General features: G+C 31.2%; 1 protein-coding gene and 1 long non-coding RNA gene across 2 annotated transcripts; one reads left to right on the plus strand and one right to left on the minus strand.

Moving 5' to 3' along the window:
• Nucleotides 1–20,919, minus strand: LOC127716047 (uncharacterized). Its single transcript, XR_007988728.1, has 3 exons — nt 20,822–20,919; nt 2,288–2,555; nt 1–711 (listed from the first exon to the last, which is right to left on the minus strand). It is a non-coding gene; the product is annotated as an uncharacterized LOC127716047 (long non-coding RNA).
• LOC127715999 (uncharacterized) lies at nt 19,945–26,854 on the plus strand. Its single transcript, XM_052222100.1, has 2 exons — nt 19,945–19,986; nt 21,679–26,854. Exon 2 carries the CDS (start codon nt 21,691–21,693, stop codon nt 23,029–23,031), a length of 1,341 nt encoding a protein of 446 aa, XP_052078060.1. The 5' UTR covers nt 19,945–19,986; nt 21,679–21,690; the 3' UTR covers nt 23,032–26,854.
• Nucleotides 26,855–27,860: the final 1,006 nt, after the last annotated feature.

Consider the following 27,860-nt stretch of genomic DNA (forward strand, 5'->3'; position numbering starts at 1 on the left):
TCCAAGAGTTGCAACTGAGCAACCATTTTTTATAAAATTTATTCTTAGTTACAATGACCTATATATTTGGAATGTTGACCACAAATGATTAAATAGGCTACTTTCCTATCATATGTCTAGCATCTGTATACATTATTCCTTTCTAGCAAGAGAAACTCTAGAAATTATCTGTAAACCTTTTGTTTCGGGTACACTGACGGACAAAATGATTACTTTATGCTCTAGTGTTTGTCGGCGTGATTTGTACGACCAAAAAACGTTTGCAACAAAGTTCATAACATACAGCATGAAATAAATCATAACTGCACTCCAGATAATGTACTTTTATTTTTTTCATAACTAATTTGGTATACTTTTAGAAACAAAAAGAAGAACAGCATGGTCACGTTATTTAGCATTGTATATTCCAATATTCATGTTGGTACTTTTTAATCATAAACAATTATAACTGATCGGCTCCATATGTTTGATATTGTTTGTTTTATAGGAGTAAATGCATCCACTTTTTAAAATTCTTTTCTGTATTTTCTTCCAAGTCTCAATGTTCTAAATTCACATGTGGTAGGCAACTTAGGTACTGTTGATCTGTGGGTACTTGTTCAGGTTCTGATTATACTGTGCAAATAGTTCACATATATAGTCGAACATGACATAACGTTATCCAACAAATCACGTCTTTTCTTTTAAGGACCAGTTTTTAGCAGTTGATGCCTGAAAAGAAATTCTCGAGTAATTATGTCAAAAACTGATATGATATATACTTGCATATGATGTAATTCGTGGTTTATAAACACGAAAAGGTAATGTTGATTATTAAAAAGCATGATTTAAATAACAAAAATAAAGATCACCATTGTATCAACACAATTCTGTTGCAAAGGGTATTTATTACCTGTTTAGAGGTAAGGTCAATCAAGCAAAAAAAGTAACATTTAACTATTATATTGAGTACATTAAACAAACATTATTAAACAAAATTAAATACTCTTAAAATTACAATGAAATGATCTTTGAAAGGTGTTTTTTTCCAAATTTCTTGAGAAAACTATATTAGAAGGGTAGTGATAATTTACCCTGATATCAACCAAAGAATCTTAACTTGTATGTTTTTGAATCGTTTCAATAAATTTGAAACACATTGCTTATCTTTAAAAAAAAACATGCCTGAACAAAATATGAACGTTCAGTGCCTTACCTCATTATGCTAAATCATTAATGTTTTTATTTAAGCAGCAGTGTATATAGTAATATGCTCTATGAAATTGTTACACTTGGTTTTGTCTAACAACAAGTTTTATTTACTTTCTTAACATAAAACATGTATAATATTCATTCATTTACATATTTCATTACTTCTAGCTTTGATAACTATTAATGACATAAACAGTATACCAAATAATTTAATCATTTTCTTACATGTGCTTATTTTTGAATTCGCAATTTTAAACACGGTATTGACTATAATAATAATAATAGTTCTACTATAAAAAGATATCCTTTCAACGCAACATAAACCATTTTTAGCGTCGAATGAGTTAGCCCTGGAAGTACAGAGGGGGAATATAATGCACCGGGGGAAATATGATGCTAAGAGGGGAAAATGAAGTTTTATTGAATGTCATGTGGGAAAGTTTCGCCTATTCAAATACCGATTAAATTATTTCATGTGTTAGACTGGGAAATAATTTATAAAACTATGAAAGTTGTGAATGATAAGTTACAAATTAGATGTGATTTTACTTTGGTAAACAACAAATTATTCCTGAATAAGTACCTGAAAACTCAAACTGACTATTTTTTTAAGAACCAAGAGGGCTATGAGGGGTGGATATACACAATCACTACGAATCAGTCCATCTAGAATGTTCGGCCAAAGAAAATATTACTTAAAATACTGTAAGATTGATTGTAATTCATAAATTAGGTTATGCATATTAATGTTCTTTTGCTGGTTAATAAATTTAACAATTATGGACGGCGTCCTTTTGGCACGTATATTTTGCAATCGGGTCACAATTTCCCATGTTGAAGGACTCAATGTGACTAAGAGATGACAAACAGCAATACGAGCGCTGTTCCTTTGCCTATTGAGTTTTTCTTTTCTGTGCATATACGGTTTTGTTTTATCATGGATTGATATCCCATACCTTTTCTTTTCTATAACAGAAAGTTTTCCATTCAGTAATGGTTGACAACAGAAAATCAAAATATTTTACTCAAATACAAGGTGTCACAGTTTAAACCCATAGAATTTTCTTACCGCTGATATATATTAGCGAGTATTTACCTTTTGAGACATCCCTCTATTTTTATGTTTTTTTATTGTGATTATAATCAGTTTTCTTATATACAATGTATTTTAATCTTTTTTTTTAAATCGAATGACTCTGCATTAACATTGTCTTTTAACCACTATGTCTGTTATTCAGTTACATGGTCGAACTCCATTAAGGTTTTATACTGCATAAAATGGCGGTCCTGTTATTTCTTATGTCCAATTTGGCGGCAAAATCTTAGGCATATAATTCTCGCCCGTCAACATTTTTTTCGTTTATCTAAAAAATAATAAATTCGTTTTTACCACAATTACCTATAATATAGTAAGTTTAACTATTGTCATTAAAATTCATAATATCCAAAAAAAATAGTAGACATGGGTAACTAAGTCCTTATAATTGAATAAAGTTACAATCATTTTTTAGTAGAAAATTGTTTTAACGTTTATTAAGCTTTAATTAAAAATTGTTTGCTAGCCCCTCTTTGTGAATAATGTAAGATACTCTGGTTAATTTTCCCAACATTTTATCATTATGGGGAGTTAATATAATTCGATTTTCATATACTAGTGTAGTTTTTGTCATAAAAAGTCAAATGCTTAATAAAGGTTCCTATCACAATTTCTCACTAAAACATTGCCATAAGTTTGAACTTTCTGGAATAAAGTGGTGGTTATGGTGTTCTATGTTCGTGTTTGTGCGTATGTGTATCTTGTGTGTGTGTGTTAGGGGGTGTAAGGGGTGTCGACACATTTATATGTATTTGTCTTTAGGGAATCAAGTTATGCAACTTAACTAAGGAAAGTTATCTGCTTCATTTGAATTCTGACATAATAACATACACCATATCAAACCAATAAATACTTGTACAAGTAGCAGGATCAATGCTGTTGTAGGTTAAATAACATGGACAACAACTTTAAACAGTGTATCCTTGATCGCAGAATGTCTATATGTGTCTATTAGAGATTTCCAGTAAAATGACTTTACTCGACATAACCGACCTAACTCAACGTATTTCGTCCAATTGCATTAAAGCATGACGGAGGGGAGCATACACTGCATGCACTTTTTGCTTTTTGAACACGCATTTTTTGCTGATATAGACTTAATGTAAAAATCAATCCCAACTACTTTTTTTAATCTTTAAATATTTTGTTATTCAATTTTGAAGCATTTTATTGACAAAAATGTTTTAATGGAATACTTAAGCTATCAACTTGTAATCAAATACACCCATCATTTCTTGTCATTTCACTTGACCCATATTTCAGTTCTTCTCAAAATGTGAATTTTAAAAACTACCAAATAAAAATTTATCATGAAAATATAAAAATAATGAAATCCGAAGCGAGAAGTTTATCTCTTTTTTTTGTTTTTATAAGTTTTAACGTTTAAAAATTAGATTCCAACACACCCGAATGTAAAAGGTGAACGCGACTAACTTTAAAAAAAAATATTCTATAATTTAATTCAAGATAATTTGACAGAAATTTATATCATTGATACATTTATCAAATAGTATTTTATAGTCTTCAACTATAATAATGCATGGAACGAGGTTTTTGTCCATGTATACCTAAACGTGCATTCGCAGATACAGGGGTAGATAAATAATTTTGAAAATCTCACGTTTCCACGTTATCTATACAAATGTTTAGTATAAAATCGTCTAATTTTTTTCGCGTTGCTCCGCTCGGCAGTATACATTCAATTTTCGGGAACTACGCCGTCTTTCAAATATCTTGGATCCGGTCATAATCACAAATTGTATGGCACCAACAAAAAATTAAATAATTGTCGTTTGACTTTGATAAATACGTTTTAAAAACAACAATGTTTGAACATTAATATAGACATCTCTCACAATATTTAAAAGTTTAAGACTACAAACTGAATTGGATTTTTTCCTGGATTTAGAGCTCACTTAACACGAAAATGTGATACTGGTGTGTAATCTAATGTATAATTCCACTAACAAATAATCATGTATCTTTTACTGATAAATTATCATTACATTTTATAGAAACTACATATAATCTGCTATACAGTCATGAACACTAATGTTCCTACAGACGCTCTGTGCTTTTGACATGACACAAGGTCTTGCTTTTCTAGAGTGTTTATGTACTTTTTTACTTAATTTGTGATATGTAAAAAAAAAAAGAAGATGTAGTATGATTGCCAATTCGACAACTCTTCCCAAGAGACCAAATGACAGAGAAATAACAACTATTGGCCACCGTACGACCTTCAACAATGAGCAAAGCCCATACCGAATAGTCAGCTATAAGAGGCCACAAAATGACAAATGTAAAACAACTACAACTATAAAACTAACGGCCTAATTAATGTACAAAAAAATGAACGAAAGCACTGCAACAAACGATAACCACTGAATTACAGGCTCCTTACTTGGTACAGTCACATCCATACATAATGTGGCGGGGTTAAACATGTTAACGGGCCCACTTACCTAATACAGTGGTGTAATAGTACAAAATAATTGATTAATATTCTAGACAGGATAATTATTCTGTATTTATTAGTTGTAGTTGTTTTTAAGATAGTGTTCAGTAGCTGTGAATACTCTAAGATCGATACAGGGAGTTTATTTGGAATATACTAGTAATTGCTGTTTTTGAGCTTCGTTTTAGTCGGACGAGTCAATCCCTTTCTAACTGTTTTAATTGTGAGTAGACATGATCATTTGATAAACAAACTTCTATGATCTCTATTAGCTTTAACTTGAACATTTATAAAAACTATGTAGAAAAGAGATGCATGCGTAAAATAAGTTCTCGACATAAATTGGCTAAAACATCAGATACGAATTAGCCTCAAGCTATGATACTTACAAGCTATACTGACCGACTTTAGAAACGCAACACTAGATGATTCTTTTTGAATTTTTGAATGAATGTAGCACCGTCAAAAGCAATGACTGCCTGTTACAAACGCCAAAATGATTGTCAGAAAGATCAACCAATTCTGTTCCACAAGTTTTGGGTTCTGTTTTACACCTTCTGAATATGCGTTTGTTCCACTCATTACAATGGGTTTTGGCAATTATGCGGTGGAATCTTCAGGGTTTTAAATGTTTTTCTTCAGTCGATTCTTTGGCAGTTCAGTTTATGGGAAACGTTTATGGCATGAATCTGTGCGCAATGGCATTCGGCAATTTGATAAGCAGTTGACGTTGCGGCCGTAAACATGTCTCGCAAATGACGTTGCGTAATCAAATTTTATTGACGTTGCATTGTCACTACATGTTGATCTGGTCATTGATGGTCAGTAACAAATCCCGTCTACATGATCGTTGTCGGATGGACAGTAAGACGAGTTTCTGAAGTCAAACTGTATGGTTGCAGCACGTTCACGTTTTCTTGTTTGCAGTATTCTTATGGGATGATTCAGTTTTTATTCCTCAGTCTTGTCAATATGGAGATGCAACATTTTTAAACTGATTTAAGTGTCGCCAAGGATTGAAAGAACTGTTTCACGAAGCAAAACAAACTGAAAAAATCTTTTATGGGTTCCAAATTTCGCTTTAAGAAATTTGTGCGATTTCAAAAATCCGGTATGTTCAATAACCACAGGTAAGTCAGATGTTGATTTTTTCTTAAGAGAAAGAAGTATGGTAAGCATTAATAGTAGTTGTATGAGAATCAAATATGATGTGGAAAAAAATCAACAAAATGAGTGTTGCGTTTTTAAAATCAGTCAGTATATAATAAATACGACGAATAGTTAGCCTCAAGCTATAATACTTATGATGATGATGATAATGATGATTGTCTTATATCCAGCGACAAATATCACATATATATTAAGGATGATGAAATGATAATGATAAATGATTATACCTTTTTATACATGACCAACACTTACAGTCGCATTTTTATATGCTAGGTAAATTAGCGTACCCGATACAAAGACACACTTGTCTATTTTCGATTAAACCAGCACCTGCTCTTACTCGTGAATGCATCATGCTTGGTGGTGAAGCCGAAAAATCCAGTCGTAAAATCATTCGATCAAGGGGTCCAACAAAACAATTGAACTCAATTGCTAATCAAGTACACCTTCCAAATTACAATCTATATAACGAATTGGTGTACACATTTATTTACATATATCATTATTAATTACAAAATTCTTTTTTTTAATGTTGACTTTCATTTGAAAGAAAAGTGTATGTCAACTATTAAAATTTAAAGAAGTACAAGACCTGTATTAATATATTTTTTAAATATACACATCCCATTGTCGAACGTTTTCCCTGGGAATAAAATCGGAGATTGTAAAAAAACAAGATTGACTGCAGAAGAAGAGAACGTTAGAAATGATACCAAATAAAGTATGATGCAATCCGAGTTATCAACTTTAACAGAGACAAATTCTGACTAAAACTTTAATTTCGATATTTCTGAAATTGCTAGAAAAATCTCTGTCTAATTATAAATACCCACGGAAATTAAATATTATAAAACATTAAGAGACGAAAGGAAAAAGGGACACCAATCTGATAACGAAAAAATATAAGCATGTCAAATATTAAATAATAAAAGGTTCATTTGCAAAGTATATCGAAATACAAAGTCATGATCAAAACCATGATTAACGACTCAAATCAATTGTATGATGGGTAAAGATACGTGTATATACGTGGTCTTATGACAGTGAAGTTTTGGCGGGAATCTCAATAATCACGTGATATATAAAAATCATGATTTCTTTCGTTATTCATCATCTTAGAAATACTTGATATTGATAAAATTTATCATGTATGTGTTTAATAGTTTAGGAATACTTAGTTAAAACTAAAGTGACGCATTTAACAAAATTAATAGGTTAGCAATAACTGGTCCCGTTACGTGCGTACGTCGATTTAGGTACGTATGTCATTTTATTGGAAATCTCTATTAACACGTGTGTTGTTCACCTGAATATTTTACCTCAAGTTATAAATAGACAGAACACTGTATGTATAGTATAGTACAATATTGCAGCTTTCAAAGTTTGAGTATGCACTGTTGCAGGAAGTGGCCTTACTAAAACAAGTATGTTGTGGATGATGGGGGTAAAGAACGACTTTTACTTCCCATAAGGGTCTTGCATGGATGGTGTGTTTATTACTTGAATGTAACTGAATAATATTGAAAAAATTATGAAAGGTTCTTTATATTGGCATATAATAGTTTTAAACCTTCAAAACAAATTAATAAAATCATATTTACACATGAATGACTTTAATAAACCAATAATAAAAAACTGAAATCTATTGAATATATGAATTGTTAATCATTAAAAAATCAAATCAAATAACTATACGTAAATATAAAATTATGAATCTGTTCAATGCAGACAATACACGCATAGATTCAATATAATTTTTGAATAGGAACATAGTACAAAGAAATGTCAATTTACCATACAAATGTCTCATCAGAATAAAAAATTAACACAGAATTCGTGCTCCACCTTCAATTCAGATTTAAAGTTATCAATATACCAAAAGTTGTTAACCTATAGGAAAGTGACAACTAACGAATGCTAACAAAGGGAAGAGTATATCTGTTTGAAATTATTTTAAACTTACTCAGAAAAATGCTTTAGCTACTTGACTTTCCTAGCGCATAGTTAACGTGTTTACACAGTGATATAATATACTCGTTAAAGATTTTTAACCTAATGGTGAAAGACGCAAAACAGATCGTATGCTTACATCAACTTACCCAAAAACAGATTTAATCAAATCCTGAACTTTTTGACATTGTTTATTATTTTTATTCGTGTCGGTTTTCCAATATTATCACAATTTCCTGTTAAGATCCGAGTAAATACCCATATCCTAATATCGTCAGGTAAATACGCTATATAATAGTGAAACATATCTTATTTTCATATATCGTATTCTTGTTATGAGACGATTGTTAACTTCTAATTAATTTGGTCTTATGAGTTATCTTGTTGTCATTCAGAACATATATACTAATTTTCAAATGTTTCATATATTGAAACATGTTTACAAAACGTAAAATTTTACAAAGCCATTATCCATAGGCTGAAAATGTTCAAGAATAGAATCAAAGTCACAACTATGGTACCCTTCTGTAAAAAATAACCGTGCCGTGTTATTTCATCTATCCATTTCATATTTAAATTCGGAATCTCAAATATGTGAAAGTAATATAAAATTCAACAGGATTACGAAAGTACAAAAATAAACGATAAAAACATCCTTTGCGTTCATCATAGCATGAACAATAATCTTGCACTTTCTTAGAATTTTTACTTCACTTTAATTTCCTCAATAAAAGAAAGATCACAACGAGAGTGAACATGTTCATAAACTTGAAGCTATTCATTTACAATGCATGTTGATAATATGCGTTTTCTTGATAATTCATTATATGAAATGATATTATCTTCATTTATAAAGGTAATGAGCCCATCATATCGTTTATAAAACCCCTAAATCAAAGTTTTACTTAAATATGAGTATCACGATTGATACCAAATGTGGAGCAACATTTATTTATTTTTTAGTAGTACCGTAGATATATCCAGTTTTTTGTTTTGTATTGTTCGTGTTCTCGGTCCTCAGTTTGTTTTGGCTTTTTTTAAAGACTGTTGTTGACATATTAAATTTTAATCATGTTACTTAATTTACCATGCCGTTGTCGGGTTCTCTTGGACTAACGGATTTTGAAAGTTTTTTCGGTATCTTTTTTCCTTTACCCCGATAGAGATTCAATGAAACTATATCGATTATTTCATCATAAATAATGTTTTTGTGACTCAATATAGTAAGTTATGGAATATTCGTTTCACCGATAATACCGGATATGTTCCTTTTGTCGTAACTACAGTCCCCTTCCTTTTTCGCGAATGTGGCCTACCGAATTAAAATATTTACTGTATTTGTTATAACGTGAGCCACACGACGGATGCCACATGTGGAGCAGGATCTTACCATTCCGGAGCACCTGACATCACCCCTACTTGTTGTGGGGTTCGTGTAGCTCAGTCTATAGTTTTCTATGTTTTGTGTACTATTATTTGTCGGTTTGTTTTTTTTCTTATTTAGCCTTGGGGTTGTCAGTTTGTTTTTTTATCTGCGAGTTTGAATGTCCCTCTGGTATCTTTCGCCAATTTTTTTTCAGACCTGTATAAATAGGTTGCAATAAAAAGCAGATAGCTTTTATGATAAAAAAAAAGTGGCCAGTAACGTTCAAATTAAATCGCATGGGCATTACTACTAGGCATATACAGCATTTCAAGCCGTGACCTTCATACAAGGTTTGACTAAATATTCCTAAACATTGAATAAGCATCATTCTATACTCTCCTCTTGTAACAAATTCTTAAAAAAAAAAAATAAACAAATCTAGCAATAAACTTCATTGACTATTTTACTTTATCTAACAGCATGACTACGGTACAATAATTGTTAAGGAAAATATGCCTTTCATATATTCTAAAACAAAATATTCTACGTGAATAGCGATCAAAGCGCCAATTTATTTTTATTTGTAGACCTATTCATGTATTGCGAAATATATAATACATCATGTTCAAACAATCAAGTGTCAAAATCATTTCTTGACATCGATACATGTACCTATTAAATCATCTTCTGTAAAGAAGCATAATTGGATGTTTTTGACATGTTATCTGAACAAGATTGACATACAAACAAAGGTTAACGTTTATTAAATTGAAGTCATAAAACCCATCATCTTTTTGAAAAGGTTTATTGACTTCATGTGATATAACACAGTTCATCTTATGTAATGTGTTTTTAACCCGGTTTTTACCAGTTAAATATATTCTGATAGTACACATGTTAATCAAATTTGTCTTTGGAATCATTAGAGCAAAACAACTAATGAAAAATATCAGGCTAACAGTTTGGTATGTCAAACGTGTGTTTCGTCCACATACAACTAATCTTTGATGCCAGCATCAAAACAGATCAGTTTCATCCAATTAACACCGTTTAGTATAACATTTATCCGCTGTCGATGAAATTCCGTATATGACATATATATGTTTATTCCTTCCGGATCACCTGAGATCATCCCCAGTTTTTTGTGGGGTTCGTGCTGCTTAGTCTTTAGTTTTCTTTGTTGTGTTTTATGTACTTATATTTGTCTGTTTGTCTTTTTCTTTTTTAGCTATGACGTTGTAAGCTTATTTTGATCTATGAGTTTGACTGTTCCTCTGGTTTCTTTCGCCCCTCTTTTAAGAAATAATTTATGGCAGCCGTAAATTCATGTTTATCTAACCGCTGGACTGGCATTTACATTTGATAATTTTATCCCGAGCGATAGCGTGGTGTAAAATATGATTATAAATGGCTAACCAATTATTTCAATTTTAGTAAGACAAATACGGTTATTTTATTATCCGTGAAAGCCCTATACATACGATGCAGTTTTGGATGTATTTTATATTATTAAATAATAAATGGATACACTTATTTTAATACATTCTGGGCGTATAAGAAGCATGAAAAAAATGTTCGCTTTAGGACATTTTACAACGGTAACATAAATGATATGGACTAATTTGTTTAGTATTCTTCAAAAATGAGATAACCGTATTGTATTTGAAGCTTAGCCGGTGTAAAACTTGTGTTTTACTGTTTCAAACTATGTTTACCTTGTCTTATAAATAATGTGGGCGTAACGCGGAAAAACGTTGAAGAGATATCTTTGGAAATTTGTCAGACCAAGCAATATAACGATGTTTGTCAGTACCTGTCTATTATGGATATCCAGTATATTGAAAAAAGGTCTTATTCTTCTTCTTGGTTGAACTTTCTAAATGAATCACTGATTTTTTTTTTTATTTCAGGTTTTGATTTTTTGGTTAGTTTTGTGTGAGTATATGTTTGATTTCCAAGTGAACTGTCGTAACACTTGTTACAAGTGCCAAGCAACACTTAAGTATTGAAATTAAATGTAATTCGAGCGTTTGTAGTCTTATTGCGTGGTGTTTTTCTAATTTGTATAAAAGACCACTCAGATTTTACCCAAGTTTAATCACCTTAAGCCAATTTTCTAGCGTTTTGGACTTTCAGTATGATATGTTCAGTGTGTTTCCAGTTTATCGACTTTTCACGATAGTTCGGCCCTTTGGCTTACATATTTCGTAGTGGAGTGTTGTTGGTAATGTTACAGTGACCAGGTATAACGTGACAAGTCCAATTATAGATTCTTTGGGGAACTTGCACTTGTTTAACCATCATGTTGATACTAGACATCATCAATATTGAGATTCTTCAATAAATGCTTGAAAATGAAAACTTTTATCGCAATGGGCGTAGTATAGGCATAAATTAATGGTATTTACATTATGATCTAGCACATTTTTGTCTTTTTATATTTGAATGTAAACCAACAAGGAAACATGCATTCATTTTGGGATTCTAGGTTCTTTCTTGTAATATATCTGAAGTTATAAAGCACGTTTTGATAAAATTAAGTGACTTCTAGTGTCAAAGAAACCTTATTTCACAATGTTAAAGCATTGTAGATTATTTTTTTATTAAATAATGATATAAACAGCAGCTTTTTGCTTTCACTATTCAGTTCTTGATTAATATGATACATTTTGTTGGCTTAAATATATATATTTATCCTGCAATGGAGTGTCTTATCATACGTTTACAGCCCAACAGATATCACTAGGCTGTATCTGTATACTATACAGATATCGCTTTAAAGCTCCGCCTACTTCCGGACTACGTTTGTGTGTTGCTGTTGACGATTTAACTGTATCTAACAGCATGACTAATGTAAAATGATTGTTAACGAAAGTATGCCTTTCATATATTCTCAAAATAAAAAAAAATCTTTTGAAATTGTACGTCAATAGCGAACAAAGCGTCGATTTATTTTTATCCTTAGACCTATATATATTTATATTGCGAAATATATAATGTATCATGTTCAGACTTTAAAAAAAAACAAGCACGTATGTTTCAAAAACATTTCTCAACTTCTATACCGATTCAATCATCTTCTGAAAAAAGCCTAATTGGATGTTTTTGACATGTTATCTAAACAAGATTTACATACAGACAATAGTTAAGTTTATTAAATAAAACTTATAAAAGTCATCATCTTTTTGAAAAGGTGTATTGACTTCACGTGATATAACACAGTTCATCTTATGTAATGTGTTGTTAAACCGGTTTTTACCAGTTAAATATATTCTGATAAAACACATGTTAATCAAATTTGTCTTTGAAATCATTAGAGCAAAACAACTCATCAAAAATACCAGACTAACAGTTTGGTATGCCAAACGTGTGTTTCGTCCACATACATCTAATCTTTGACGCCACAAACAAAACAGATCAGATTAACCCACTTAACCCCGATTAAAGTCCATATATGACATTTGTATGTTGAAGAATAATTCATTTCAGCCGTAAATTTATGTTAATCTAACCATTTGACTGGCATTTAGATTTGATTATTTTATCCCGAGCGATAACGTGGTGTAAAATATGATTTTAAATGGCTAACCAATTATTTCGATTTAAGTAAGACAAATACGGTTATTATATTATCCATGAAAACCCTATCCATACGATGCAGTTTTTGGCTGTTCCGTATAACCCCCATATAATAATATTAATTATAGTATATTATTAAATGATAAATGAATAAACTTATTTTAATACATTCTGGGCGTACATGAAGCATGAAAACAATTTTTCGCTTTAGGACATTTTACAACGGTAAAATAAATGATATGGACTAATTTGTTTATTATGCTTCAGAAATGAGATAACTGTATTGTATTTGAAGCTTAGCCGGTGTAAAACTTGTGTTTTACTGTTTCAAACTATGTTTACCTTGTCGTATAAATAATGTTGGCGTAACGCGGAAAAAGCGTTGAAGAGATATTTTTGGAAATTTGTCAGACCAAGCAATATAACGATGTTTGTCAGTACCTGTCTATTATGGATATCCAGTATATTCACAAAAGGTCTCATTCTTCTTCTTTTGTTGAACTTCCTCAATGAATCACTGATTTTTTTATTTCAGTTTTTAATTTTTTGTTAGTGTCGGGTGAGTATATGTTTGATTTCCAAGTGAACTGTCGTAACACTTTAAACAAGTGCCAAGCAACATTTAAATATTACAGATAAATGTTATACGAACGTTTGTAGACCTATTGCGTTGTGTTATCCTAATTTTAATCAAAGACCACACAGATTTTACCGAAGTCTTATTTCCTTAAGCCCATTGTCTAGCGTATTGGACTTTCAATATGTTATGTGAAGTTGTGTTTCCAGTTTATCGACTTTTCACGATAGTTTGGCCCTTTGGCTTACATATTTCTTAGTGAAGTGTTGTTGGTAATGTTAAAGTGACCAGGTATAACATGACCAGTCTAATTATAGATTCGTTTGGGGAACTTGCACTGGTGTAACCAAGATGTTGATACTAGACATCTTTAATATTGAGATTCTTCAAAAATTGTTTGAAGTTGAAAACTATGATGACAATAGGCGTAGTATAGGCATAACTCAATGGTATCGTTGTTTAGTGTCTTTAAATATCAGCTGTATTTATACTTGGCTCGAAACAGGAGTAATAGTTGGCTAAAGCTCGCATTACACAAGTTTCTCAGGTGTAACAACGAATTCCACGAAAATTGGTATCCAACGAATCATAAGAATCCACAGTATAAATCTATAACAATGTATAAAAAGGACCAACCAGCAAATTTAATATGTACTAGATCGTCTAGAATAGACGATATTGCGCAGATAAGAAAACAAATGTTTAAGTCTAAATATTTGCACAAAGTTACTAATATAAGATGGTTATATACGAATATGACGTTATATAATCGTGTTGACAAACATTAAGCCTTAATGAATAGCCTTCGACAGTGTCGATAATTTTAACACTACTAGTTATATGTGTTACATCGCTCAATAATGCAGGTAAGTTTTGACCAAATATATATATTGTTTGTTTAAATTATTCTCGAAAAAAAAAAATAATTAAACAAAAAGTTCTGTTTCAAAAGTTCCATGTACCTTTCATCTTATTGCAAAAAAAAACACTGGATAGAACGCATTCGATTTTCAAGTAATTTCCAAATTCATGTAATCATTCATTAGTCGTGTTATTTATAATTGAAAGTCCAAAGACGGTTGTTTCGAACATAAACGAAACAAACTCTGCGTTTCAATTTTCAAACAATTTTTTATAAGCTCCTTTGTTTTTTCTGTTATTGTTCAAGACAATATTTAATAATAAATGCTGCTTATAATTTATAATATGCCCTTGAAATTAAATCATTACGTCAATGTCATGGCTTGTGAATCTTAAACCAAAGAGAAAAATGGATATGGTGACATGATGACGTTTGGTGAAATAGGAAAGGCTAGATTCAAGTTACTCATTTAACTTATTGAAGTCACATGTCTTTTTATGAAATTGGGTAGGATAATGTCTTTGGTACAACTTGAACCCAATATTTTCTGAGTAAAATACCAACAATTCAAAACAAATTCATTGGTTTCTTTTACGGTTATGAAGGGGACACAAGAACATGAAAAACAGCGCTGAAAAGATAACTATAAGAAAAAAGGAAATTATCTTCTTTGCTACAGATTTATCTGCATGTTACATAAGTTGTGTTTGGTTAACTATATCTCCTCGTCATTGCGTTATTGTGCTATCATGGTAAATTTGTGTATTCTTGTCTTACATTTTTGCTAACGTGCTTTGTCTATATGCCTTTTTGTGCTTCTTTGTTACATATTTGTTTGTTTTTATAGTGATTAAGATTATAACACAATGTTGACTGTTGTACCCCTATTTTTTACATTTTCACCTACTATGTCTGTTTGTTTTGTTCACACATCGTTGTCAATATAATGGGATTTGATGCGACTGGCATACAAGTGAGAGGTTTAGCTAGCAATAAAACCAGGTTTAATCCACCATTTTCTACATAAAAAAATGCCTGTATCAAGTCAGGAATATGAGAATATGACAGTTGTTATCCAATTGTTTGATGTGTTTGAGCTTTTGATTTTGCCATTTGATTAGGGACTTTCCTTTTTGAATTTTCATTTGAGTTCAGTATTTTCGCGATTTTTGTTTTTTTTTTCTCTAAACCCAATGATTAAACAACCCGTATAAATTAAACAATTCAGTCTCTACTTCATTACATAACTAAAGTTAATATCTTAATAGGTATAGAATTGATAGTGAATGCGTATAACTTTCTAATCGGACCTAATGCATATAATGCAAACTGTATTCAGAAATGGTTAGATGGAATCTTTCAACCAAATAAGGATATATAGTAAAAATATACCGGACCTAAGGATATCCACCCAAACTATATAAGTCTTTGATTTATTCTAGAAAATATAAATTTTGAAATTATACTAAATATGGTAAGGAACTATGACAAACACAAAAAAAAAGCGCCTACTTCTATTTTGACGCTTTTTGGGTTTTTAGCCCACGTGTATGCTTTTGTCAGACAGTTTTAAATATATTCTATTGCATCATCTTTTTAAAAGTGTATGATTGATGTACTTATAGTACATCATAAGTGATAATTATAAGAATTTAGCTTTTAGTCTTATTTGAAGCAAACAACGGTAGAAAAACTCATTTTTAATTATTAGAAATAAATCAAGTTAATACTGCATCGTTCATTGTAACATAGCAGGTTACATGAATTCAAAATAATTTAAAAAAAAAGATAAATAAAAAAGTAAGGAAGTAAATGCGTCATAACTTTTATCGACCTTGCCTATTTCCTTTAGTATCAGTAATAGCTAAAACAAAATGGATGAGTGTTTAAAACATTTGAAGACATTACGGAAAACTGGTGCAGTCTTTAAGGTTGCCTTCCGATAAGTAAGCCTAGGTTTTAAATCCATAAGCATTTATTTTCTATCACGATTTTAGAAGATACTGATTATGCTTTACATATATTTAACATGTTTAACCCATTATTTTTTTCAACAAATGCCTGTAACAAGTCCGGAATATCACAGTTGTTGTTGATCCGTTCTGTTCGTTGAAATAGCCAAGCGTTTAGTTTTGTCAGGAATCATGAAGTTTGCCCTTTATTTCATTTACCTAGGAGTTCGTTATTTTTTTATAACTTTTATGCAAATGAAGTTGAAAGTTCATGTCAAACATTTTGCACTAGCACTTGGTGGAAATCTGAACAAAAATGTTCAAGGCATGATCTGCGCATAGGCCTTTTAACAAACAGTATGTTTGTTACATGTTTAGGACTCTGAACAACGATGGTAATAAAACCGCGATGGTCACGCTGAGGTGCGATGGTTTGACGCTGAAGTGCGTTTTTGATCACGCATTTCAGTATCATTGTATTATGACGATATCTTGTTGATAGCTACGCTGAAGTGCGATGGTCTACATAAACTACAATGTTAATGCTTTTCGTGTCGATGTAGAATACAATTGAGAATGGAAATGGGGAATATGTCAGAGAGACAACAACCCGACCAAACAGCAAACAACAGCCGGAGGTCACCAATGGGTCTTCAACGCAGCGAGAAAATCCCGCACCTTGAGGTGGTCCTCAGCTGGCCCCTAAATAAAATTGAGTACTAGTTCAGTAAACATGGATGTCACAATAAACTCCAAAACATATAAATGAACTAAAATTAAAAAAAAACATACAAGACTAACAAAGCCCAGAGGCTCTTGACTTGGGATAGGTGCAAAAATGCGGCGAGTTTAAAAATGTTGTGTGAGATCTCAACCCTCCCGCTTTACCTCTAGCAAATGTAGAATAAAGAAACACATAGCAATACGAAAAGTTAAACCCAGTTTAAAAGAAGTCCGAGTCCGATGTCAGAATAGGTAACAAAAGAAACTAAGCAAAATGACAATGATACATAAATGAACAAAGGACTACTAGTAGTTACTGCTATGCCATCTCCAGACCTCAATAAAACTGATTGAAAGATTATGTCTTCATTATATGGAAATTAAGTACAATCCCTCCCGTTAGGTGTTTAGTATCATACCATCATAAAGTATATGAGAAGAACATAACCCGTATCTTGCCAACAACTGGTTTAGAATTAATGTGTTTATTTCCGATGCAATCAAATATTACTACCAAAATATGCAATCCTTAATGACTTGACAACAGTATCGTGTTTATATCCTATCCGAATAAGTCTGTTTAAAGGTTTGGTAAGCTTTTTAGGTGATTACCGACATTTTTGTTCTTTGTAAAGAATATTACCAAAAAATATTGGATGTGAAATACCTGAACGTATAAGATGTCTACATGTTGATTTTTATTTACGAATGATGTCCTTGTACCGATGATAAAATTTAGTAAATGTTTTGACTAGTTTGTGATATCGAAAACCCAGCGGGTGTAATAATTTTCCAGTAACACAGAGATTTCTTTCGTTGAAATCAAATACTATGCTACATACACGAGCGAATCGAACAAGTTGAGATATATAAACAATATAAGATGGCGACAAGGGAACGTCACCATCTAATAATGGATAATTAACAATAGATGAAAATCACTTCTTTTATCACAATTTTTGGAATTAAGCTTTCCGTTAAAGATATAGATATCAAGATACAGGAAATACCAGCGTTCATTGTAAGTATTTGTGTTATTTAAAGTCAGTTCAACAGGATACATCTTTTAAGTGTATATACTGAAGCCAATATATCATTTTAATATCTAAAAGAGTTATTAGATTTTTGAATCAGATGTTGTTTCGATGGGTCTTTGCTGATTTTAGTCATAAATTGTAACTCATAACAATACAGAAACAGGTCCGCAATAAGTGGTGCACAGTTAGTCCCAATGGAAATTTCGTCAACCTGATGATAAAACGAACAAAAATGGTATCTAGTAAAAATTCAAAAGCAGAACAAAGCAGGTCAAGTTGACATAGTTCTTTTATTTGTTGTTACTAAGAAATGACCTAAAAGAGTTTGAACATATATATTTGCATTCCGACTTTCTTTTTAAATGCCAATTTAATCAGGTGTGTGATTTTTTTCTTAATAAGATTATGAGACAAAGTGGTATATAGGGTAGAAAAATCAAAACATTGAACTGATTCGAAATCACCAATATAAGCATGCAATTTATCAAGTGCTTCCAACGAATTTTTGACGCTCAAAGTAATAAATTCCACTTTTTGCAAAGGCCTTTAACAATTTATTACCGGGTTTTTTTATTGTACCAAGTGTGCTAGTAAGTAGAATATATAGTTTAGTAGTGGAACAATGACTTGAAGACGAAATAAATCAATATTTGTAAGTAAGGAGTTTTGTGCAGCTTTGGAAGCCAGTACAATTTTGTCAAGTTTATAAGTTAATAAGGGGTTTTAAAGTTTAATTACCACGAGAAACGTAGATTGGTGGATATGGGAAAGTTTACCCTCTGTGGTCTTCTTTTTTAAATTTACAAAATGTTCCTTTTACGTACGATGAAGAATTGCATTCTTCATATACAAACGGGTCCACAGACAGACTCTCCGTATTATAATATTACGGTAAACGAGGAACCCATGTGAGGAACAAAGTAAATATAATATTTTAACGCAGAATTATGTCAACATGCAGAAAATCAAAAATGATGACCTCTCGTTTTGTATGCAACTTCTGTTAAGGACAGTCATAGACCATGATGAATGTAAACTTATATCAATTAACTAACTATTGATAAACTCTGCATGTACTTCTCATAACACTTGTACATCATCTGTCAAATAGACCATCGAATATCAGCGAACTGATCATTGCACTTCGGCGTAGACCATCGCACTTCAGCCATTGCACTTCAGCGTTCCCAGTGCACCTCCGAGTCCTACATATATTCAACACTTGTATAGTTGGAATTTTATAAATGATGGTATACAAATATAGCAATTAATCATAATAGTTGTAGAACTTCATGAATACAAGGCTGAAGTTCATATGACATTTTGGGTTTTTTTTTAAATGTACAATAAAAGGGAAAACTAACTCTTATACTTCACATTTAAATACAACAGTCAAAAAGAATGCCGAAAGTCATCAATGAAAATGGGTAAGAAGTCTTTGATTAATTCATTACAACAGTCCGTATTTTTTTTCATATCAAGCATCATTTCCGAGTCCTTTGTAGACAAAAACGCGCGTCCAATATACAACATTTCAGTCTATAATGAGGTAAGGTAACAAAATAAACAATATACAAGTGTATGGCAACAGACAACACTTCCTACACAAATATCTCGTCAATAAAGTCAATGTTTCTTTTTTTTAATGATGAAACAAATATAAACCTTGAAGTTAAAACCAAACAAAGAACAAATTTTGGTAAAAAGTATAGCCAAACCAGGACAAGTCGGATCTATGCCAAAGGGAATTCCTAAATTATTTTTTAAATTAATAATTAACCAATCGTTATATATTGCTTTCCAGATTTTCCAGTTGCGTTGTATCCAAAAATAAAAGTGTATTATCCTGTTCGTTGGGGATTTGAACGTTCTATTAATGAATACGGTTATATTTACGACATTGTAATGGAAACTTACTGAAATTTTTTTTTATATAAAAATGCGGCAATCGAAATTCATTATTCATTTTAACAAGTATGTCTATAGGTGTCTCAGTTGAAATTATACCAACGGTCCTTTAAAAATGTAAGTATATTTTACAGTAATGTATCCAAAAAATTTCCATTTATTTTTGATATATTGTTTTTTTTTTAATTTTAACATATGAAAATATCTGTCCACATTGTCTGGATATGGTTATAAAAAATCATGAAGTTCGAATTAAATTAATTTAATAAAAACATTCATTGTTTCTATTGTCATGTTGATGTGTTCTATGCATCATAACGAATTAATAATATCCATTGTAATAGTTTGTTTGTAATCATACTGCCGTCAGAGGGCGTCTTTGATTGACAACAAAATTATTGTATTGCATCGTATTGTGTTTCATCTTTTGTTGTCACAATGTTATTTTAAATAGTTTAGGATTGAAGTTTTTCAAATTAATTTGACTCATTGGTTTATGTGCAAGGGTGTGTAACTCTTAATTAAATGATTGAATTCATTATTATAATCGTCTGCACAAAACTGTTTATAAGTGAGTAGTATAAGGGTGTTAAAAAAATGTTAAAATAAAAATTTATAAGCAGTATCTGATATTTTTCCAATGTGCGTTGGTTAGCAAAAACAAGCATTGCAATTGATGTATTATATTTAAGAAGAGTAAGCAATCCCTATCCACTGCACAATGTATGACTCCTGTCGTATATTCAATGTCGTAGTCGATTATAAGGCTTCATTTTATGACAAATCAGTCGATGTCTTTGTTTTCTTACTCACATGCAATTACAAATTCATCGATTAATTTAATGTTATTCCAATAACATGACTGTCATTCATTTCAGATTACCAAACGTACTAGGCATGTTTAGTTTTAACTGTGTTTCATCTCGTTAAACATGTAATAATGATGTCTTACCTTCAATACTAACAGGTCCGTCGTTAAATTCAGAGATAAAAAACACTAGTAAATACACAGACATATTTCCATAGAGAATCATTTCGCTGATTTAATTAAAAAAACATATGTAAATCAAACAAAATATTGATCTATATCCAACAATTTAAGTTTTATACCTTAAGAAGTACAAACCAGTTAATATCGAATAAAGTAGTAAGGGAGTTTTACGTCTTACAATAAGTACAATACTGTAAAAATCAATAATTTAAATTTGAATTCAAAGTATTTATCGTATTTTATGATCTGTAAAATATCTGTCAAACTGTATATATATTAAAAATTAAAATGAGATATTGTATAGTTCACTCCTTAAAGGCACACAGTGCTTTGAACAGAAATTGAAATATGACTTTATTTTCTATCAAAACGAATTAATTATGGTTACCGAAAAAGAAAACATTAGTTCATTATACTATAAACTGTTAGTCAACCATATAAAACGAAAACTATCTTTTTAAACAGCACATGGGTTTGGTAATTAAAATTATACAAGCAATGTGATTTTCGTTTGTAATAAAAAAAAAAAAAGCAAAATCGAAATTTAATTAATTTACAAATCATTTACTTGATTAACAATAACTAGCATTTTCAAAGATTTTGTTATATCATGTTATCATCATAATATCTATTATTGTATAAAGATTTCTCTAAAGAAAAAAAAACATATATTTGCAACTACCTTTAAATGATAATATATGTATATAAGAGTACAAAGATAAAAATCTGACAAAATTAAATATCAAAACCTAATATTTAAGCTTCTCACTGATACTGTGTTGATGGTAAAAAAATGAAAAGTGTTATCTTTTTTTCAGACAAGCATCAAGATGTTTCGATTTCAATGGGTAGGTGGAATCTTACTGATATTAGTAGTATCTGAATTCCAACTATCAAGGGCATCTGTGTCAACTGTGGTTAGTTTAGCAGTAACAGCTTTAGAAACTACAATAGAAAGAGCCAATAAAGTTTCAGACTCTCTGAAAAATGATAATGACATTACACCTGGAGATGTAATTCTTAGCTTTATGGAGACCATCCCCGTAGTTGGAGATATAATACGACTTTTTAAGGGACAAGATGAAGATGAAACTAAGGAAATTATGAATAAGATTTTAGCACAACTAACCACTTTATCTCAGCTTCAGACAGAAACACTGGTTTTCCTTCAAAATTTAGATAACAAAATTAATTTGGTTGTTTTAAAAAACCAAATTGCTACCTCCTCAAAAATTATCAACAGCTGCTATACAGACCTTATTCATTTTCTAAAAAATCCCTCGTCGTTAGCAGACACTGACAGATTTCTGAAATGCTATTACAGTATTATGACAGAAGTACGACATATCGGGAGGATCCTTGAAGAGAAGGAGTTTTCTCTGGAGTCCCCTAAACTTTTTTCTTACATTATTCAACAAGATAAATACTGCAATGGCACTAATATCGTAAACACTTACAAGTACCTCTTTGGATTGCACTTCCTAGGATGCGAAACTGCTGTTTTGGCAGAGGCAGTTAAATATGGCAACACATCAAGGACTTTTTCCACTGAATGTCTAACTTCCATCAAGAACATCGAAAAACACATGATGAGCATATATAGTGTATGCACAAGAGATACTTGTGATCGTGTAATTGGTGTACTAAAATCAGTCATCGGATCGCATTACAATAAGCCCGTTGAAAGAATAGCAGGAGAAATCCTGGTTCGTCTACCCTGGTTTTTCTTTACTGTATTCAAGTTTAACAGAAATCCTGGTGGACAGATGACAGGAAACTTTTTACCGTCATATGTAACAATTCATCATGGACACACGTACTTTATTATCTTGTGGACTCCTTTCAACACGCTTTTAAAGTCTGATGACACGACAGTATCCTTTGTCCTTGAGTTTGATGCCACTCATTTTGACTCTGACTATCGCGGCATGCATGTTAACCGAAATATCGCACGAAAGCCAGCTATGGTGATAGGACATTTTAACAATAACGTAACCAAAGTTTCCTACAGCAGATGTACAAAAACGAGTAAAATAACATTAGCCCCTGAACCCGGTCACATACTAAACGCAAAGAGCGACAGCGGCAAAATATCTTCAGTGAATGTTGTTCTGGTACTTTCAATTGCAGTATTGCATTTATTTGATAGGGTCATAAACATGATCAGCTAAAAGATACTGTTCAATGTTTTCCTAAAGTCAGGCTAATCAATTTTAAGCAAAAGATCGATACTGCCGAAAGCCATTGATATGCTGAAATATTTGTTTCGGTACAATGCTATTCCATCACATTCGTATATATCAATATAGTCGTAAACTTGTCTTGCTTTTGAATTATCAACTTCTCCTGGCGCTCTAATACCTATTTGGTGTTCTGGGTGTATTTTTTAGTTTTATAAACATTATATGGGACTTATTTGGGTTTTAGAATGAGTATTTTTCTAGAGGGGTTGTTACCAATACTATTTTGTAGATAGTTTTTCAAATATGTACCAAAATTATGTTATGAATAGAATAAAAAAAAAAAAAAAAAATTATGCATGATAACTGGACATTATTGTAGAACGGTAAAAAGGCATAAGAGAAGAAAAATTGTAATTAATTTAACCAAAAGAAAATATATTAAAAAAAAGTGTCCAAAACGTTGCCACAAAGGTACACAAAATTGGCGATGATTTGATAAATTTTAATTCATTTCATTTAATCTCAATATATACCTAACTCTATAAATTAAAACTGGACAAAAATATATTTTCCACTTCAACAATGAATAGTGTTCCTTTCAAATAATTATTATTTTATTTTAAATTATATCCATTTTCTATTGAATCAGATGATGGAAACATTCCATTACTTTTGGTGCTTCTAATTTTTTTTTTATATATTCAATAACAGATATTTTTTGTATGACATTGTAGAGTTGATACATCATGTACAAAATTATGTTCTGAGACTATTAGTCCTAAATATGTTAACCTTTGTCAAATGTAATAATTAGGTCTTTTCACTTGTTTGTGGAAAGACCTATCGTATTTGTTCAGTTTATTAGGCCTTTCCACTTTTCTGTGGAAAGACCTATTGATTTTCTTTTGATTGATTTTTTTCTTTCTTTCTTGCATATACATTTTGTTTCGCAAGATGTCGCTTAGATGTTTAGTATATGATACTGCACAGTTATTGGCCTTTAAAAATGACCCTGCTGAACCGAATACTTTTCTTTGTAGAATTTATCTCTCCCAACACTGTTTCCTTGTGAGTGCATCTCCTCCGTAACCTTAAAAGACAGCAACAAATTTATTTCATCAAATTGCTCGTTATATCCTTAGGATGTTTTGTTCAATCTTGACCGAGCGATACAAAGACTCCATATGAGAGTTATTTCTCCTTCTGTATATGACATAAGTAATACATTAATGTATAGCATAAATGGTAAATGATAGAGACCTAAGGAATATTGATTTGGGTCCTTGGTTCACTAAAATGAAATTGAGGTCAAGGTCAAAGGTCAAGGTCATATTCTAATTTTGACTTTACCTTGATTCATGATCTTCTTTGTCACTTTTTAAGATATATACAAATCAATGCAAAATGTTTGCCTGTTTGCGATGAAGATATGATACATTTGGTCTGAAACAATCCAATGACATCTTATAGGAGTTTGTGTCCCTGAAATGATTAAATTTAAGGTTAATTGATTATCTCTCCAACTTGGTGCATGATAAAGCCATAGGGTCTTTTGCAAACTGTTGGTGACATATGACCTTGAAAAATATCAACAGGAAGTGACCTTAAGTAAACCGGAAGTAGCCATTTTTGGAAAAGTACCTAGAAACTATAAATTTTTTAAATATGCATAAATCTTTCATTTGAGACCGGAAGTGACCTTCACTAAAACGGAAGTACCTAATACAATGTATCTCCCTTATAACGGGCACAAGTATGTAGAAACCATATATTTTTGGAATCAGTGTAAATAAAGCTATCATGTGACATTTTTTAAACCGAAAGTTAACATCTATCTCTCTTATTTCAGGCAAAAATATGTGGTAACATTTATTTATTGAATCAGTATGAAGAAACATATGCTTGGACGACAATAGTAACTTTTAGTAAACCGGAAGTAGCTTCTCATCAATAATTTAGAAAATTGATGTAGAAAGACCTTCGAGGAGAATAGGTTTTTAATTTTTATTATTTTTTTTTTCTTCTGCCAAAGTTTGATTTTGCGGCCAATTTTTGTTTCGCAAAATTTATTTATATTATTGTACAGTTTAAGCGCTTTTAGAATTAACCTCTTTTAGGCGAACAATTTTCTTTGTGAGAGTTTCTTCCCATTCACTGTTTAGCTTGTGTCTGCATCTTCTTTGTAACAAATAAAGATATGGACAAAATTCTTTTTCTTAATTGTTTGTTTCATCCTCAGGAATTTTTGACTGATTTGGATCGAAGCGATCCGGTCGAATCGTATAGGAGTTATCTAATTTTGCCAAATGAATATGTCGTTATGTTTTTGTAACTCATAAACCGTTAACCGTGTAAACCTAGAGTTTTTTTTTTAAGTTCTTGGGTCCTAACTTAGAAAATGAGGTCAATTTCAAAGGTCAAGGTAATGTTCTCAATTTTGACATTTGCTTGTTTTTGCATTTTCTCTGACACTTTAAAGTTATATTTAAAAGAAATAATGCAAACTATTCACTTTATTGTCATGAAGATATGATATATCATTTGAACATATGATGTGAAACAATCTAATGACATCGTATAGGAGTTATTGCCCCTGAAATGTTTTAAAATAAGGTTAATTGACTATTACTTCAACTTGGTTCATTATAAAGCCTTTAAGTCTTTTGCAAAAGGTTGAGTTACATATGACCTTGAGAAATGTCAACCGGAAGTGACCTTGAGTAAACCAGAAGTAGCTATTTTTGCTCTTTTTTCATAAAAGTACATAGAAATCATATGTTTTCTAAATAGGCATATAAATACCTATCATTTGAGACCAAATGCACCCATCAATAAACCGGAAGTAGAAGATTATCTCCTTTTTTAGGGAAAAATATATAAAGAAATTTTTTTTTTCTAAGAATGTGTGAATAAAGCCATCAAAGAAGATCCGAAGTGACATTTTCCGAAGCGGAAATAGCAAATTATCTACATTATTTTAGACAATTATATATAGAAAACATATATTTTTCAATCATTACACACAAACCTATAATTGGAAACCAATCTTAACTGTGAGGAAACCGGAGGTACCTTTATATCAAAAACTTTGAAAATTGATGTTGAAAGACCTTCAATTGTTCTCTGAACAATTGGTTTTTAATTGGTATTGTTTTGTTTCTTGTTTCAATTATCATTTTTATTCCTACAATGTAGCCGTAAAATAATCAATTGTTTGCTTATTTACTAATTTTAAAATTATCAGTTCTCTCTTGAAATGCTTGATAAAATGATGACTATTGTGTGATTATGTCTAACTTGCGTAATAAGTCTTTTAATATTCTAAAATAATGTGATTCCATACACATATCTTAATCAAAATTGTTCATCAAGACAAAATTTAAAGCTGCTTGTTAGTTTCCCTTTGAAATAGTTCACATTGTTTCATGTGTTTATTACATTACTTTTGGTGCTTCTTTCTCAATTGATTTTTTTTTAATTCAATGGCCTAAAATCTTTCTGTATGAAATTTATCGTATGATATACATATCGTAATTCATTTTCAAATGTTATGTTGTAGTATTGCATAGTTTTTTAAAATCACTTTCATTACTTTATAACTTTATCAGAAACGTAGTTCTTTCTTTATTATTTAAATCACTCTCAATTAAAGAGTTTGTTATGGTTAAATAAATCAATGTAGTGGTAACTTCAAACTGTAAGTATTACAATGTACATTCCATCCATTTTATGACAGGGGTTTCAAGGACAGATGTTGGTGTGTGTGACTTAGTAAAGAAATTTGCTAATAAAGCAAACATTTTGTCTTTTCCTTCTGGACTTATATGGACACCACTTACGTCACTTGTGTCGAATAATGATCGTACAGCAATACCCGCTTTACAAAACTCACTGGCAATACTAATGTAGTCTAGTTCCTCGTCTTTTGAACAGAGTTTTTTAATGAATGTATTAACTAAGTTCGTTGTCTCGTTTAGCTTTGTGATGTTGTGACCTTTGCCTTTGCGGGGCAAAACACTGCAGATACCCATATGTGTCTTGGGGAGAGTCTCTTTGACTTTCGCTATTGCTTTAGTGTACATGACAATCATCTAACTACTTTCATCTCTGTTTTTTGTTATGTCATTTGTCCCTAAACACAGTGCAATTTTTATGTGAGTGACTGATGGGTTAATTTTCTTACGACCTAAATTATTACACATGTCTATATCGTCCAGAGTGGCTCCGGAGATTGACGCATTGACAACATTTTGCTGAAAGTCACCAAGATGTTTTGCATTTGATGCACCGATGATGAGGTTTACGTTGTCTTTTAGATGTTCAGATGGTTTATGTGTAGGATGCATTGTGTGAGATGGTTTGATACTAGTTTCAGCAACTATTTCATTTTCATTAAGCGAAGGTAAAGTTTTGTTTGTTGTCTCAATGGACGTTTCACATGTTTTGTTTTGCTCATTCTGCATCAATTGACGACCTTCTAATATTTCGGATGCATAGGAACCAAAGTCATGTTTTGCCTTTTCAGAAGCAAAATTTTCACATTTTGTTCGATTGTGACCATCCTGTTTGCAAAAACTGCATGTTGGCTGATTTTTGCAATCCCTAGCAATGTGACCTTTCTGTGTGGAATTATAGCATTGTTTTTGCTCCTGTTGTAGCTCGGGATTTTGAGGACAGGTGAACGTGATTAGAAGATTTGCAGTATTTACATTCTGTACGATGACTGTCTGCAAAGAGTCGTACATCAAAACGACCTAATTTTGTTCTGTTCGGTAATGTGGGCTGACAGTTTAATATTTGTATGTACCTGGTCCCAT

This window comes from Mytilus californianus, unplaced genomic scaffold, assembly GCF_021869535.1.
Source record: "Mytilus californianus isolate M0D057914Y unplaced genomic scaffold, xbMytCali1.0.p SCAF_9, whole genome shotgun sequence".
In the NCBI taxonomy this organism is placed as follows: Eukaryota; Metazoa; Mollusca; class Bivalvia; order Mytilida; family Mytilidae; genus Mytilus; species Mytilus californianus.

Excerpts from the sequence above, each read along its gene's own strand:
- LOC127715999 (XM_052222100.1), top strand. The coding sequence starts at position 21,691 with ATGTTTCGATTTCAATGGGTAGGTGGAATCTTACTGATATTAGTAGTA.